Source organism: Callorhinchus milii, unplaced genomic scaffold (genome assembly GCF_018977255.1).
Source record: "Callorhinchus milii isolate IMCB2004 unplaced genomic scaffold, IMCB_Cmil_1.0 Scaffold2, whole genome shotgun sequence".
Classification (NCBI taxonomy): Eukaryota; Metazoa; Chordata; class Chondrichthyes; order Chimaeriformes; family Callorhinchidae; genus Callorhinchus; species Callorhinchus milii.
Window position 1 is genome coordinate 73,522,508 of NW_024704743.1, and position 17,548 is coordinate 73,540,055.

The following is a 17,548-nucleotide window of genomic DNA, read 5'->3' on the forward strand; positions in this document are numbered from 1 at the left end:
CATCACTACACACATTGATTAAATAGTGACTCCAGACAACATTCTTTGTAACTACTGTAAAAACTACCCTCAGTGGTCTGGGAGGCTACTGTAAAGGTCCAATATAAAAGCAAATTGTTGTTGTCAAAAAGAGCACCTTTTGCAACACTTATTCCTTGCTAATAATTTACACAATCTTATGTTTCACAAGTTAGCAGATTTATTTTCAGAGCTAAAACTCTTCAAACTGACCTTTGAGTTCAGTCAGACAGCGTTTCTTTCTATTATGTATCGTTTAAATGTACATACAGTATGTGGGAATTGTAGCTTTCTTCTCTTTCCTTTAGTACTGGACATAAACTTCTGTCCACTTATTGCTGCTCAATATCATTTCATCTTTAGCAGTGATAATAGAAAGGTAATATCAAGGCTATTTTGTGACATTCACAAAGGGGTGGGGAGTGATAATCTGAGTTATTCAGTCGGTCCGAGATAACTCTGTGTTCCGAAAATGACTAGAGCACAAAAAAGTAAGAGAGCATCTCCAACAATTTGGCACTTCAAGTGCCTATGAATATGAGTTCTAGTCCTGACATAATAAATAATAACAATCCTTGCATTTGATATAATGATATAATTTAATATAATAATGATATAATAATGATATAATTTGATATAATGGCTTATCACAATTATTAATAATTAATATGTGTTATGAATTAATTTGATAATTAAGATGTGATAATTAATTAATAATTAAGATAATTAAGATGTGAGCTTGAACCCCCCCCCCATCCTCCACCTTCTGACCAGAAAGCATGAGACTGCCAATAATAATGATAGTAATCCTTGCATTTGATATAATGTATTATTAAGTCACTGAGATGTCTCAAAGCGCTTCACAAATAATAATAATAATGCTTGCATTTGATATAGCGCTATATCATGTATTCGAGACGTCTCAAAGCACTTCACAGAATATACTGCAAAGTGCAGTGACTGTGTTGTGTGGGCAAAATGTGGCAGCCAATTGCACACAACGACGTCCCATAAAGAGTCATGAATTGAGTTACAAAATTATTATTATTTTAGAGGGATTATTACCCAATCGACTAACAAGCAGCTTCCTACTTACTGCTAGGTAAACAGAGGTGTATGTGTGAAGTAAGGAAAGTAAGGTTTCATCCTGAACCGCCCGGAAATTGAATCCAGGTCCTCTCGCTTGTGAGGTGAGCAATCTAACTACTATGCTACAGGACTCCACATGAGGAGAGGGTTGTGAAAAGGGGGAGAGAGTTGGAGAAAGCAGGAGAGAATTGGGGGAGGTCTCGGGGAAAGGGGGGAAGGTTTTGAGGGGGGAGTGTTAGTATCCCCCGCCCCCTTGCTGGACACGTTTCAGTAGTTCTTCATCCTGCAGTGAAAGCTCCGTTAGTTTCCACCCCATTCTCTCGTGGACAACATGGTATTTGGAGACACAGCGATTGAGGCAAACAGCCTCCCCCTTAGATAACTCTGGCACCTTGTAGTGGGGAGACACGCTGTGACACGCTCCCATCATCCTGTTATACATGTCAGCCATCATTTCAACCTCCAACTCCGCCATAAACTGTTGAGATTTCAAAGGATCCATCACTGCTTGGTTGGTTTGACTTTGTAGAGTTCTTGTAGAGAGAGTCCATTGACTGTTTTGGTTCCCATAGGAGAGCGATATTATTCAGTTGCCGTATGAGAGCGATATTGTCTGTCACATCCTTCCGGCTGACCCCAGATCTGGTGGGGAGAGTGGGAATCACCCTGGCTCCGTCTTGTCCTTCAATTGGTTGAGTTTCGTTATTTTGAGTTTTGGGAGTTAACCGGTTGGGTTGGCCGAAGCGGTGAAGGAAAGTGATTTGGAGTCCGGAATTGGTGCGTTGGGTGAAACGGAATGCCTGATACTCCTATGGTGTCCAAGATCGCTCTGTGTCTGTCCCTGAATTGCAATCACAAATCCCCTGAAAGAGCAGGAGACCGAACGAGCGAGAGCCAATGTCAGAATATACAGGGAGAAGGTCACACATGCAAAGGGACAAATGGGAGACCACCCATCAAAACATAGAGCATTAGCAGTGCACAACTCAATACATTGATTTTTATTTTAATACATTTTGCAGTCTGGCATTCTTTGTGACTAAAATACAGGGTCACTTGTGCACAATCAAAGCCAGCAATTCAATTACCACCTCTGTTTATTAACTTCACAGAGAGACCTTTCGAAACCTGTGCAAACACAGTTAAATTAAACTGACCACAAGTTACCCAAGTTTTCACCCAAGTTACATTACACCCTCTGGGCCAATCAAAGAAAAAAAAACAGCACACAGCAAAAATCTAAACCCAGCTGTCAAATAGTACTTTTTCTACCCATGATGATATCTATAAGAAAATATTAGTATTAATAATAATAAAGAAATCCTGGCCTGAACAGGCAAATGGAGGCTTGGTTTCACATCTCACCCGAAGGACGGCACCTCCAACAATTCAGCATACCACAGAACTGCATTGCAGTTTCATCTTAGACTATATGAGTTCCAAGTCTCAATGTGGGGCTTGATCCCCCAACCTTCTGACTCAAAGATGACAGTGCTACCAACTGAACCTGCCTCAGACACTTGATTCCAGGGTTCACTGGAACAACTTGGCAGAGACACTCTGGCTACAGTTGCCACTCAGCTGCTCAGATGAATCCAGTGGAATGCCTGACAATGCTTCAATTACCTCTTTAATTCAGAATCACACATCAAAGTAGTTCATTCCTGACTCTCTAAGAAGTCCCTGCAGAAAAGTCTGGAAAGTCCCAATGACATAACAGATTAGGACACTGGCAACATCCGCTAGCAGTGCAGTCATAGTGATTTCCACAGGTATTTTCTGGAGTAAAACTACTGTGACAGAGAGTCACAAATAACAACTTTATGTTAAGCCAATAACTGGAAGCTGATCTAAGAAAACTATATCTTTACATTTGATATAGCGCTTCACCATGTTGAAATATCTCAATGCATTTCACAGAATAATGTAGTGACTGTGTATTTTATAGGCGAATGCAGCAGCCAAAACTGCACGCAATAAAGTCCCATGACCAGCCACAAAGTGAATGGCCAATTTTTTATTAAAAAGGAGCGTTGTTGATGAGGACACTAGAGAAACTCCCTTTACATTTTGAATGGTCCCGTAGGTTCTTTCAAAGCCACCTGGACAAACAGACAGGACCTCATTTTAACATTTCACCCAAATAACATGACCTCATGCAGTGCTCCCCCAGCATGCCAGCCTCAGATGTCTTGATTTTAACACTCCAGGAACATGCAGAGTGACACAATTTACATATCACCTTCCAGTGTTTGGTAAATACCTGGCAAGCGACATTAACAAAAAGAAGATAAATAGCACGGATTATAAAACAAACTTACAGTGGGTCTCTAAGCCCATGTTGTAATGAGGGTTGACTGCAGCAGCACCACCATGAAGATCAGATTTAAGCTTCATCCTGACCTGTTAAAAACTGTATTTATAACTATTGGCCAAAGTAACCAGACCTGAGAGAAGCCAGGCATGAGCTATCACTCACCCAGCACTCCCATTGTGTCAGTTGCTGGCCTCAGGCAAAAAGGCACAGTGTAAACTAGCCAATACCAATGACCCTACTTACACCATCAGTTTAGAATTCATGTTAATTTATGGAACAAAAACAGGCCATTTAACCCATTACACCAGCACTCATGTTTTTCTCCACTTGAGGTATTTAGCTTAATTGTACTTTTCTGATTGCTCACCTTTAATACAATAGAACCCTATTATAACACGCTTCACTGTAACTCAGGTTCATGGTGACGGTGCAGGTCCTAACATCTACTTACCCTAAAAATTCAAAACGCACACATCACCTGTCTCACCAATGCAGTACACAGGAAGTAACATTGTCAGCAACCTGATGACCTGTAAGTTGACCATCTTGATTTCTAGTACAGCAGCGAGTTTGGGAGCCTGATGAAGCCAGCTGGCTTCCCGCACGTGTGCACAGTGAATGCGGAAGAGCTAACTGCCGATTGTGCCCTGTTATATCAAGTTGGGATGTATGGACCTACCAAGGCTGTACTGTATTCCTCATCTTAAAGCATCCATCCTTTAAAAGAATTAATGGACTCTGCCTCAAGTGGGCACTTTACACATGGCAGAAACCATAACCTCCTCTATTGACTTAAGTAATGTATTGATTTCTGCTGGTTCTCTAACAAAAAAAACATTTCATAGGAAAAGGCACAAGCTAGGTTTTATACAGGAACAACAGAAATGGTTCGCAAATGCTGAAGAGAATGAATTCTTCATTTTCTGCTCCAGTGCTTTGTAGATGGTATAATTTTGAAGTCAGATGATTGATTTTTTCTCACTTAGTTCTTCAGACCAGCGCAATTCATTAAAAAATCTGGGGCAAGTCAACGGCTGCGGTTCAGGTTCAACATTCCAAAATGAAATTTTGTTTAACAAAGGTCAGCTTTTGCTCATGAATTTATTTGGAAACTGTGTGATGGATCCCATCCAAAACGTTGTTGGACAGTGGTATGTCGTGAGTGAGAGATTAAGGCGATCGTATTGATTCTTTTTATTCCTTGGGCACAAGCACCATCAAAAAGATTCAAAGAGGCATGGAAGGTAATATAGCACAAAGCCACCTTGAATGATGCACTTTTTTAGGTCAGGAGTCAAGGTCATTGCACTTAATAGTTATTGCATTTAGGTCAGTATTAAGTGGCGTGAAACCTACAGCTGAGTAAGTGGTTTTCAAACTGTTCCATGTAATGTGAGATTAAAGTCATTGTGTCAGTACTAAAGTTAAGCGTGTTTGTGAAAAGCTATTGAAGTAAAGAGAAAAAAATAAGTGTTATTTCTAATGGATCTTTGGGGATTCTGTTTTTTGCTTCACTTGCTCTTAATTTTATAATTTGATGGATTACTTCCAAGACTGGAAACAAACAATAGCATTTAATTTTTAAGTGACAATTTTTTTTCGCTAATTCACTAATGATTCGCAAGATGAGTTCAAAATAAAGGCAGGAGTGAACTGTGGTTCGAGGGGAGAAATTTCAGCATGGTCTGGGGCAATGGCTTGAGGTTTACCTCATCTCCAAGAGGGTCAAGGTCGGACATTTTTAAACGTCTTTGACTGCCGCAGCCATTGGAGCTATGCATTAATCATCACAGACCAAACCCTGGAACCTAGATAGACCAGACCTACACTTCATCATATGTTCAGCAACCTGTCACTGATGTCTGGGTGGAATGGTTAAGGAATGAGAAATTTCTGTGCTGTGCAACTGCTGCCTTTAGCATGGATATAAAGAGTGAACAGAATCAGCTCCACAGATTTGGGGGCATTAATCATTTTGTTAGGGTAACGATGAGACAAAATACCACTGGATAATCACTTTGTTGGTACATCAACCTTGCCATGGGGTGTTTAGAGTGGGATTCCCAACGATAAGCACATGCAGGAAAGGTTAGCAACTTTGCCAACCAATCGTATTTCAAACTCATCCACATCTAAACACTACCCTCTTCCCCAAATATATTATTGCAACTATTACAAGGGGTTTAAAACTGCCATCTGAATATATTTTGAGACAATATCTATCTTGAGGAAAACTATCACGAAATAAATATTCTAGTTTTGATAGCTGAAAATGAAAAAGTGTAGTTAATCCTCCTTTCTGCCATGCAGCTCAATAAGCGGAAACATTGCAGTGTGACTCAAGGTAGTAGCATGTATAACAATGTCTGTAACCCTAGCGATTCATCCAATTTCCCATCATGTGGGGCACATGGCAGAAAGCAGGCACACAAAGTACAGGAGCTATTCTTCATTTGAAGATCTGGAGCAGATGTTGAGATGACTTAATTGCATTAGATTACATTATAAATATTTCCAAACACAATGTATGCTCAAAACAAAACATGCAAAGGACATTTTTAAACACAAAAGTAGCAAATTGCAACAGATATTACAGCAACAAGAAGTATGCTACAAGAATAAACAAATCAACCAAAGGAAATCGAAAACGTACAAATTCCCAGTTTACTATGTGTGTAATCCACACTTAAGCCACTAAAAGCCAACGTGAGAGAGTTGGTTGCAGGAGCTGGATTATAAAGAATGGGAAAGAGTCTGGAAAGCTGCTCATTGAATCCGTGTCTAACACAAAGCTTACATTTTCCAATAGAAAATCCTACACCAGGCTCATGTGTTCCTTCGGGCCTCAAAAGGATAAAGCTAATAGGAAGGAATGAAAGCTGGAATCATGACTCACCAGCAGGAAACCATTTACATGCCTTGAGGCTGCCTGGCCATGTAATCAGTTTAAAACCAAAATTAAGAACAATTATAGTGAAAAGAATTTTAACAAAAAACACCAAGCATATCGAGTGTAAACATATTGGCAATTGAGCCAGGAGCCTTAAAAGGAAAGTAAAGCTTAAAAAACCAACCACAGCCTTTCAAATAGGTTCAGGCTACAGGTTGATCCACTTAGAGCTAGGTAGAAGCTTCATGTAGCTTTGATTTGATTGTGGGTGTGGAAATCATTCTCTCTGGGTTTGTGCACAGGTCTTTGATCTTACAATGGAAAGCTGACACTCCAGTGGAGTGCTGGAGTAGTGTTGCATTGTCAGAGGTGTCCTTCTTCATACGAGATATTAAACCAAGGCACCGTCTCCCTGTTCAGATGAATGTGAAAGATCCCAACAATATTGAATATAGAAGGGAGTTTCTCCTAGTGCCCTGGTCAATAATGCTCCAATTAGATTGGATATTCACTTCATGGCTGTTTGTGAAACAATACTATGTGCAAATTCCTTTATGGTAATTTCCTATGAAGTGCTTTGAGATTTTTCAATGTTATAGGATTCTATATCAAATGCATAGACCATTCTTATACAACAATAATAATCCTTGCATTTGATATAGCACCTCATCATGTCTCAAAGTGCTTCACAGAATATACTGTAAAGTGAATTTACTATATATTTTGTAGCTGGACAAGCAGCGGGAAATCTTGCCAGCCTATATATAGGGAACACTACACTAACTCAGATTAAAAGGTTCACTTTATACACCAGTTAATATCAGCACTTCAAGCACTTGTGCAGTGTACAGAAATGGAGTCAGCATTGCTGTCTATGCATACATTGCCACATGTAGTGGAAATAGATAGTGGTAAGTGCATACTGACCCGGACCAAACTCTGTACTCCCATCTTACCAGTTCTGACCAGGTTCCAAATGGATCATCAAATGGATTGACTTCAAGAGCCTCACATTAGCATTCAAATCCATTCACTCCCTGGCACCTCCCTACCTCTCCGTCCTCCTCACTCCCCAATCCACCACCGGCGCCTCCGCTTGACTGGCACCGGCCTCCTGATCGTCCCTCGCACTCTCCGTTCAACTATCATTGGTCGCGTTTCAGCCACTATGTCCTGAAACTCTGGAACACTCTCCCTCAATCCCTTCGCCTTGCCCCCTCTCTCCCTTTTTTCAAGTCCACCTGAAAACCTTCCTCTTCAACCGTGCTTACGGCCACCTCCCTGCCACGCGTCCTCATCCCCCCACCCGGCTTGGAGTCAGGCTCCACCACTGTTCAGCATTCTGAGACACTACCCTGCATGGGAGGTGCTGTATAAGTTCAAGTTGTTGTTGTAGTGAGTGACATCAGTGGTGACCTGCCAACCAGGAAGCTGGACATTTTTCACACTTTAATTCAATGGAGGAATCTGGCAACCAAAATGTCCTATAGCTGGCCTGCCAGCATCTCCTGGCCTACTGAGGTTCAAATGATCAGTTTGTCATTCATTATTAATAGTCCATCTGCTTCACATGGCACACGTTTACAGTTGTAGTATTCTCACACAGCAGGTTGTTATTTTGCTTTCCTTCCTCTCCCATTGTAATCAGCCCTGCCTGCACTATTAGCCTCTTATCTTTATTTGTCTCTGATGTGATTTCTCTCAGCTTCTGTGTAATTGCATGTAAGCTGGGTACCATCATATGTGCCTGCACATCCAGAACCATTTCCATTACGTTATCTTCAATCAGACAGCCTGGAAAATTGGGAATATCCATCTTTCTCACTGTTTATTGAATCTTGTGCTGGATCTGCAATAATAGACTCTATATTTGTGGATCAGTATTGACTAGCATTTGTCTGAAGATCTACACATGATCACTATCCTTTGTAATTTCCATTAAAGAATTGGTAGAATTGAAGGCATCAAACACAATCTTCTCTATCTTGGCTTGATTTACTTAGAAAACTTAAGTGAGGTTTCTTTGCAGCTGAACTGGTTCCAAGGTGACATACTTGGCAACAGAATGTCAGAATCAAGCCAGCCCTCTGTGGCAGTCTCAGTAGTCCAGTTCCTGAGCCAGCTGGGTCCGTAGTATTCCAGGGCACTGGTGATGACAGCACAGATTCATCGGTAGGACCTGGGGACAGAAAGTCATCCCACTCAGCTCCTGTTAACCCTGCAACCCAAAGCTCTAACGGGTAGGTTGGTCCTAGCTGGACAATCAGCAGGAAATCTTGCAGCCAGTAATATCAATGGCAAGTTATATGGTTTTAGCTGGTTAGCAGTATCCCAACAAACACTCTGGGGTCCCCAAGCCTTGGCTCTTACCAACCCGCATCTAATACTTTACGGAATTAAATAAGTAGGATGTGTCCGTCCAGGGACACAGTGTGCATTCCATTCCAACAATCTATCTCTGGGATTTTATTAGTAGATGGGATGCATGGAAATCTCAGCTTGGTTTGGATATTCTTAAGCATGGTGATGGATTTCCGCATGTGTCAGACACCCGGCTTACCAAAAACAAATTACTTAGGAAACTGGAACAGGAGCTACTCAGCTAGTTAACCTTATTCCACCACTCTATTAGGCCATGGCAGATGTTTTAATCCAATTTCCCTAACCTTTCCTACATCTTTTAATACTCTTACTTCCTAAGGATTCCTTTCAAGCATCCCAATTGATTCTCTGTCTATGGCCTCCTGTAGCAGTGTGTTCTACAATGTCACATTCGTGTGAAGAAATGTCTTCTGATCTCACATTTAACTGGTTTAGCTCTAATCTTAAGACATTGTTCCCTTGGTTTTTACCCCAGGCAATTAACACAACTTTAATGCATAGATCACAGTTTTATTATTTTGCATTAAAACTGCTCCTAACTGATTGTGACATATCATAATACTTTGGTGCCTATCAACTTCTATCAATTACCATTTTTTTCTCTTTTACATGATACCTGCCTGAATGTTTCCTTCTGGTGTCACTCAATGCCCTTTAGTAGAGGATGTCAAATTGCTTATATCAAGTCTAACATATTTGGAATGATTTTTTCCCCAGGTGCGTTACTACACCTCCAAATCAATCCAAATCCTCTTTTGTGTATTTTGAAGGCTATATTTTTGGAATCATTTATACTTTTTACTAATCTCTGGAATACTTTCATTCCATATTAGTTCAGAAAACCATTCACGTATTTGATTTCTTTAAAATGTGTATTTTCATCTTTTTTACATTTGACTTTAAACCCACCTGTCAAGGCCTTGTTTGTGTTCAACAATAAAAATGTACCTTTTTGTGTCTTCTTCCATTTTAGGAGCATGGGGGCGAGGGCATGCTCCTAAAATGCTCTCAGCGCTTTGGAACGTCCTCCCGATGTGAAAGGTGCTCTATAAATGTAATTTTGTTGTTGATGTTGTTGAGGGGGCGTTGTTCACCCACAGTAATATTACGGACATTTACAAAACAATATTAATATTAATTTTAATATTAATATTAATATTAATTTTTTTCTTCGAAGTGCTGCAACATCCCAGCAACCTGAATATAAGAGAACAAGGTGAAGCTGTGTGTCTAAACAACAATAATAATCCTGCCACTTGATACAGAGCCTTATCACATCATAAGGCTCTGTATACAGCGAAGCGACTGTGTTTTGTAAGTGAACAGAACAGCCAGTCTACACACAGTGATGTCTCCACGAATCTCCGTGAAGTGAGCGAGCCATTTTATCCAGGGGGTTGTCGGCCAGAACATGGGGAGAGAGAGAAAGAAACTCCCTTTTCTTTGCCTCCCCGACGGACATGTCTTGACGACATGATAAGGCACTATGTTCAATTCAAGGATTATTATTTTTTTTATTGATTAAAACGTGTATGTTGCTCTTTCGTCATCGCTGTGTCAAAATCCCGAAACTCCCTGCTGAACAAGATCATGGGAGCACCATCACCACAAGGACTGCAGTGGTTAAAGGAGAAGGCCCAACATCACCATTTCCATCCTCTGAACATGAAAGATGCTATATAAAGAGAAAAGAGTTTCTACTGGTGTCCTAGCCAACAATCCCCCAAATAAAATTGATCATTCACTCCATGGCTGTTTGTGGGACGTTGCTGTGTGCAAATAGGCAGCAGTGTTCACCCACAAAACACAGTGACACCACTTTACGGTATAGTTGAGTTCCGTAGGGTAGTGAATGTGAAGGATCTGAAAGAAACTCTCCACTCCACCTGTATCAAAAACTATCTCACATTTTCTTCATTATAATATATCCTGCATTCCCCTTCCCTGAAACGTAACTTTAAATAGTTATTTTTTTCTCTCATGTTGTTTATGTTGCACTAATTTGATTCACTTACAAAATTATGCTTATAAACCTATTATTTCTGTTCTCAAATGAAAGATCATTTACCTTTTTTAAAAAATGTGTCATGAAACAGATTCAATCAGTGCTTATACTTGTTACTGAGAATTCATACGAGAAAAAAAACACTCAACGGAAAATGAATGTTGACTAAATTAAAGAAATGTAATGATATGGCATCAGTCCAAAGCACCTCGGGGCATATAGAGTGTTACTCTACAGTATGGGTCTGCAGACTGCAATATTCCTGCTTATAATTATAATCCTTGCATTTGGTATAGCGCCTTATCATGTTGTTGTAACATCTGAAAGTGCTTCATTCGAAGAATATAATGTAAAGTGAATTGACTGTATACTTTGTGGGCGAAACATTTGTTTGCTGGCAAGTGGGGATCTGAAAGAAAACTACTAACATTGTCAAAAGATTGGTTGATTAATAATAATAATTAAATTTGATACAGCGCTGTTCATGTCGGGAGGACGTTTAAAGAACTTCAAAAGATAAAACCATGAAACCATAGAAATGTACAGCACAGGAGAAGGCCATTCAATTCATCATGGCTGTGCGAGTTGTTTTAAATAGCAATCCTTTAAGTGCCATTTACCTGCCCTCTCCCTGTACTCCTTGAGTTTACTCCTTTTTAGATATCTCTCGTGTTTCCTTCTGAAAGTTGATATGGATTCTGCCTCAATCACAATTCCCAGCAGAGTGTAAAATATGTTAACAACTCTGCCCGCTCCCTCTGCTCATCAGGCTCCAGCCTGGTCCATGTCTCCCGCCCGACCCGCCCTACCATCGGTGGCCGGGCTTTCAGCCTCTCTGCCCCCACACTCTGGAACTCCATCCAACGGTCCCTTCACCTCGCTTTCTCCCTTCCCTCCCTCAAGGCTGGTTTCAAGACCCTTCTCTTCGACCGTGCCTTTGGTCTCCCTCCCATCTCTCTGCCTTCCCTCACCCCTACAACACCCCTCCCCCATGCTCGGGCCCCAACATCTGACTGTCCAGCGCTTTGGGACGTCCTCCCGACGTGAAAGGCACTCTGTAAATATAACTTTATTGTTGTTGTTGTCCATGAAAACATTTCTTCTAATCTCCCCATTTGCTTGTTTCGCTATCTTAGAGTGTACTGACCATGTATTTTGTAAAAGAACGCAACAGCCGATTTCCACATAGCAATATCCCACAAACAGCAGTGAAGAGAATGACCAATTTTTAATGCAGGATTGTTGACCAGCTCAACAGAGACTGAGGTACGACAGTTGACAGATGGCAGGTTAACGAAAATGGTAAGAAGCTTTCCTTCTCTTTTCAAATAGTGCAACAATATCTTTCATATCCACCTGAACAGGCAGACAGAACTATGGTGTATCATCTCATCTGAAGGACAGCACCTCCAACAATGCAGCACATCCTCAGGACTTCAATGCAGTGTCAGTCTAAACTGTGTGGGTTCAAGTAACAATGTGGGTTTGAACACATAGCCTTCTGGTTCAAAGGTGAGAGTGTGCAACCAACTGAGCCAGGCTGACATCACCAGCCTATTTTGATTTATCCTTCCAGAATACAACAACAAATTACATTCGTATAACGCCTTTCACCCATTCTACTGTCTTACTATCACAGTATCAAGCTGCTTTTTAAATGAATCCCATGGCCTGGCTTTATCTACTCCTTCTGGCAACCAGAGGTCAATTACCCTCTGAATAAAGAAAACCTTCCTGGTGTCAGCGATTAAAAATGTTTTTAAAAATTCCCTCTATAACATCTGATATATATCTAATGTCCCTTGTTAGATTTTTGAATTGCTGATAATTTCCACAACTTACTCCAAAGTTTATTTTTGTTTACCGACTCCTACTTTTAATGACATTGCCTGTTGCAGTTTGTTACCATTGTCCCCATTAAGGACTAGTTCCTATCCACTCATGTGTCAACTGCTGTGCCTTAGTCTCTGCATGACATTAATTGCAGAGGGGATCTTGAGTGACTTATAAGGAGAAAGGTTCTCATCAAGATGTTAACTGTATCTTTAAGTGGAGATGGAGCTTAAAGATGTGCTGATTTATTTATGTGATGCCAATTACTTTCTGCTTGTTTTGTATACTTGCATATTCCCTTATTAAAACATGTAGATGTATTGCCTACTTTTCATCATTAAAAAAATATAATTTAAATCTGAATTTAAAAGATCTCACGACTATCGCTTGCAGATTTGTCAGTGCTAATTTTAAGAATGGAGGAGGTCAACTTAGAATCTTTTGAGAGACAGCGCTTTCTGTCATTCGCATTCAAACCTAACGAAAAGGGACCAAATATTGTAGGATTTCCTGGAAGCAGTAATAGGCTCAGAGCTATTTTATTCTATTGGAAGAAACATAGAGTACAACAACAACAAATGACATTTATATAGCACCCTTCACGCAGGGCAGAGTCTTGGAGCAATTATCAGTGGCGGAGCCTGTCACAGAGCTGGGGGGAGGAAGGAGGTGACCGTAAGCTGCAGCATCCTACTATTGAGGTGACAAGATCTGACAGTGTGTTTCCTAGGATTATGTTGCAGAATACTTCAATGCCTATGAGAAGGTGGGCTCAAAGCAGTTCAACAGAATGAAAGGAAGATAGGTATTGCCTGATGCATTGATCTCCCAAATTAATGTAACTGTTAAATGACTCTCCCTTCATTTAGTGCACACTGCACACAAATCTGCTCCAGTACTGTACACAAAGTACATATACCAATAAATAATCCTTACATTTGGTATTAGTATCAAGAGGATGTCCCAAAGCGCTTCACAGAATATACTATAAAATGGAGTATCTGTGTGTGTTTTTGGCAGCTAATTTGCACACAGCAATCACAAATTGACTGTTGTTATAGAGATGCACTGTAATTATTTCACAATATTATCTTCTAAAAATTATTGTAGATAGAGTGTGATTTTTGAGGATTTGATTTTGTATAACCATGTATATCACACTGCACTTACACTAAGCACGTGTCTACAGTTGGTGTATGAAAGGCAACCTCAGGATATGAATTCAGTGCCAAGGATACAGTATAACTGCATTAATATGGGTTCTGGAGGAGAATAATCTATACTGTGTAGTGAAGTGAGTGGAATAATCTACACTGTCTAGCAGACTAACTCTCAGTAGGGAACATAATATTACAATATCATAATAGCATTTGACTCAGTGCCTTAACACATTGTCTTACTGTCCAAAGTGCTTCACAGGACTTCACTGTAAAGTGTAGTGACAGTATTTGTATTTGGTTCGGATGAAGAGAGTTCTTTGGCCATTTGACCTCATCTTTCCAGAATACCCACTGTTCCATCCTCCCATGACAGCATCACTCTCGATTATATTTTTTGTTCCCACACAGAGACAGTAGCAGGTCTTTACAGCAAGTTTGAAGCCTTGCAGCAATATCATTGAGCTGTCCTGGGTTGGGTTATGCTAATACAGGCTGTTCTGGTTAAATTGCCATATTGATATTGGCTTGAAGTCTAGCGGTCATTTTCATTGTGAAATTGTTCATTTTTAAGTTGGCATGACACCTTCCCTAAGAGGAATGCATTTTCATACCTCTGTGGGGTTGGATTCTATCAATCAGGGATGCTTATTGTATCAACTTTCTGCCTAATGGCTTTGAATTTCAGAGCCACTTTAGCACAAACCTGGCTGAACACAATACATATTTTTCACACCTAAGGAAGCAGTATTGAATCATAACTACATTTGAAATATAAATGGGACATAAGAGCATTTGCATATAACCTTCTTCAGCCCTGCATCTAACACTCCAAATTGCTGAGATGAGGAGCTCTTGCAGTTACTGTACTTGTAGATTTAAGAAGCTAGAATCGAGGTCAACAAGCATTTCTCTGTCCGAGAAAGCTGTACAATAAGGATATTTAAAAGCAAGATGCACAAATACTGGGGTACTAGAGTAGTAGAGGTTTTAAGGGGTATGGTGAAAGGGCAAAGTATTGGGATTAAAGATATGACAAGATCTAGTAAACTGTTGGAACAAATCCAATGGTAACAATCCTTGCATTTGATCCAGTGTCTTACCACATTGTCAAGATGTCTCAAAACTCTTGATAGGATTTACTGAGACTTTTTTTTGGCAAATGTGGCAGCTAATTTGTGCACATTAATGTTTTACAAACAGTCGAGAAGTGAATAACCATTTTTTATCAGAAGGATTGTTGGCCACAACCTTTGGAGAAACTTCCTTCTCTTATCAAGTAGTGCAATGAGATGTTTCTCAACAGACAGAAAAAACTTCAGTTTAACATCAACTCCCAGGGATAATAACGACAACAACAATAAATGACATTTGTATAGTGCCTTTCACGCCAGGAGGATGTCCCAAGGCCTCTGAATACCCCTGAAAATGGGTTGGTGCTTGAAATTCAAGGTGGCTCAGTAAAATGATTCCAATATAACAACAACAACTTGCATTTATATAGCGCCCTTCGTGCCGGACGGAGTTTTGGAGCTCTTATAATTAAGCAGGTGCCATTATTTATTACTGTAATAATCTCTTTGTTCAATACCAGACTGACTAACTAGCCATATTAAAAGAGATTTACTTTTATTAGCATATGAAAGCTGCAAACAAGAACTCAAACAACTCATAGGGTTAGAGTTGTCAAAAGGGAACTTTCATTCGGTCTGCGCCATTTGTCTTACATTCCAAGGTCAGTGCTCCAAATTGGATGATTTGGGAATGCTAAATAGAAATTCCAAAGCACCAAACACTGAGCTCTAACACAGCATCAGCCTTGAGAGCTACCGCAAAGCAAATGTCTGATTTAAGTGCATTAGTGACCAAAAAAAGCAATATATTTCACCTGGAGAGTTCTAAATTATGTTGGTTGATGATTTGTATCAATGAGTCAGTGCAGTTAAGAAAGAATGAAATATAGTCCAATTCAACCGTATTGAGTGGATGGGTTTAAAGCTATTTAAAGAACTTGCTCAGAGTTTCTCAAGAAATACAACTTTAATCATGAGAATAACAATGCTTTTATGAAGTCAGCAAACTGTGAGTATTCCGTGTAAAATGCAATCTTTCAGCAAGGATTTACCACTGGCCTTCTTAGTAAACAGGACCAATTGCGAAAGTTGATTATATGACATTTTTGCTTGTGAAATGGTTGTAGAGCTGACTATTATAATTTATCATTGCATGCCTAAGTGAAATTTGATGCTTTGCCTTTGGAATTTTTTGCAGAAAGCTCGCCAATGCAAGTAATTTGCAATGCAATGCAGGCAAAATACTTATAGCAGCCTGCATAAACAAACTTAACCTCCGTCGCCTGGAGTAGATTTACCTCAGAGCCCTTTATGATCTTTGTAAATCCCAGTAATGATGACCTTGGAGACATTATTGCCATTTCCAAATTCATGAATTTTAAGAAATCCCCATATCAAATGTTACCTTTGAAGCATTGCCCATTCCTGCTCACAAACAACTCTGGACATTGAAGTTGAATGATGGATGCATAGAGGAGACTGCGAGAGACCAATTAAAGGAACATTTAATACAGGTTAAAATTATTAGATACTGCTCAGATGACAGGAACAGCGCTTTCAGTTCTTGATAATTTATCTTTGGACAATAAAACAGACAATGTTCATTTAGTTTGAAACATGTATTTCTGACTCATTACAGAGAATCTGACTCTTGATTAATTCAATTCTTTGGGGAAATGGGCTCAGTGCAGGCGGCAGAGATGTCTTCGCCTCCAGCCCACCCACTGATTGACAGCTTTATATTGGCAAAACTACTCCACCACTCATAAATGATTGAGAGCATCACAGCGAAATAAAACACTGGCTCTTGTCATTTACAGGAACAAAAGCAAAATTCTAAACAAAGCTGCACTGAAAACGTTTCTTTATTCTCTCACAAATTATCTTTTTTTGATGCTTTGCAAAGAGGGACATTATTACTACTATTAAGAACATCACAAATATAATATTATTATTGTTATTTGAATACTACTATAAACAGGAAGACAGGTCCTCAGCACCAGCTTTGTGTTTCCTCATTGATTATCCTGAACAATCCTTTGATACAGTTCTTCTTGAGAAGCTGGCACTGACAGTAAAAAAAAAGCAGGAATCAGTGGAGGTATATTACAATGGATATGCAATTAGTTGACCGGAAGAACCCAGAGGGTGGTGGTACAGGGAAAGTCGTCAGACTGGGAAAATGTTACCAGTGAAGTTCCACAAGGGTCGTTTAGGGACCTCTTTTGTTCAATATTTTTATAAGTGATCTGGAACTAGGAGTTGCAAGCACAATGGCTAAGTTTGCAGATGACACCAAGCTAGTGAAGATGGTAGATTGCAAAGCTGAACAAGATAGGTTACAGGAGGATTTGAACATACTTAGGAATTGGGCAGATCGGTGGCAGATGAAATTCAATATGGAGAAATGTAAAATACTTCACATGAGGACAAAACATCTTAGAAGGGACTATTATTTGAACAGAAGGAAAATAATATGTATGGAAAATGAAAAGGACCTGGGGTTCCTGATTGACAATAAATTGAAGCTCTCTCAACAATGCTCTGTGGCAGTGAGTAAAGCAAACCAGATGTTGGGATGTATCAAAAGATCAATAGCAAACCGAAATAGTGGGGTAATCCTGTCACTGTATAAATTATTGGTGAGACCATACTTAGAGTACTATGTATAGTTCTAGTTGCCGCAGTACAAAAAGGATATTGGAGAACTCGAGAAGATACAGAGGAGGGCAACCAAAATGATTGAGGGAATGGAGGGACTGGACTATGAGGAGCAACTAAGTA

General features: G+C 39.9%; 1 protein-coding gene across 1 annotated transcript; it reads right to left on the reverse strand.

The window, feature by feature from the left end:
* Positions 1-1,342: 1,342 nt before the first annotated feature.
* Positions 1,343-1,609, reverse strand: LOC103187065 (mitochondrial import inner membrane translocase subunit Tim10-B-like). Its single transcript, XM_007906405.2, has one exon. It carries the CDS (start codon positions 1,607-1,609, stop codon positions 1,343-1,345), a length of 267 nt encoding a protein of 88 aa, XP_007904596.1.
* Positions 1,610-17,548: the final 15,939 nt, after the last annotated feature.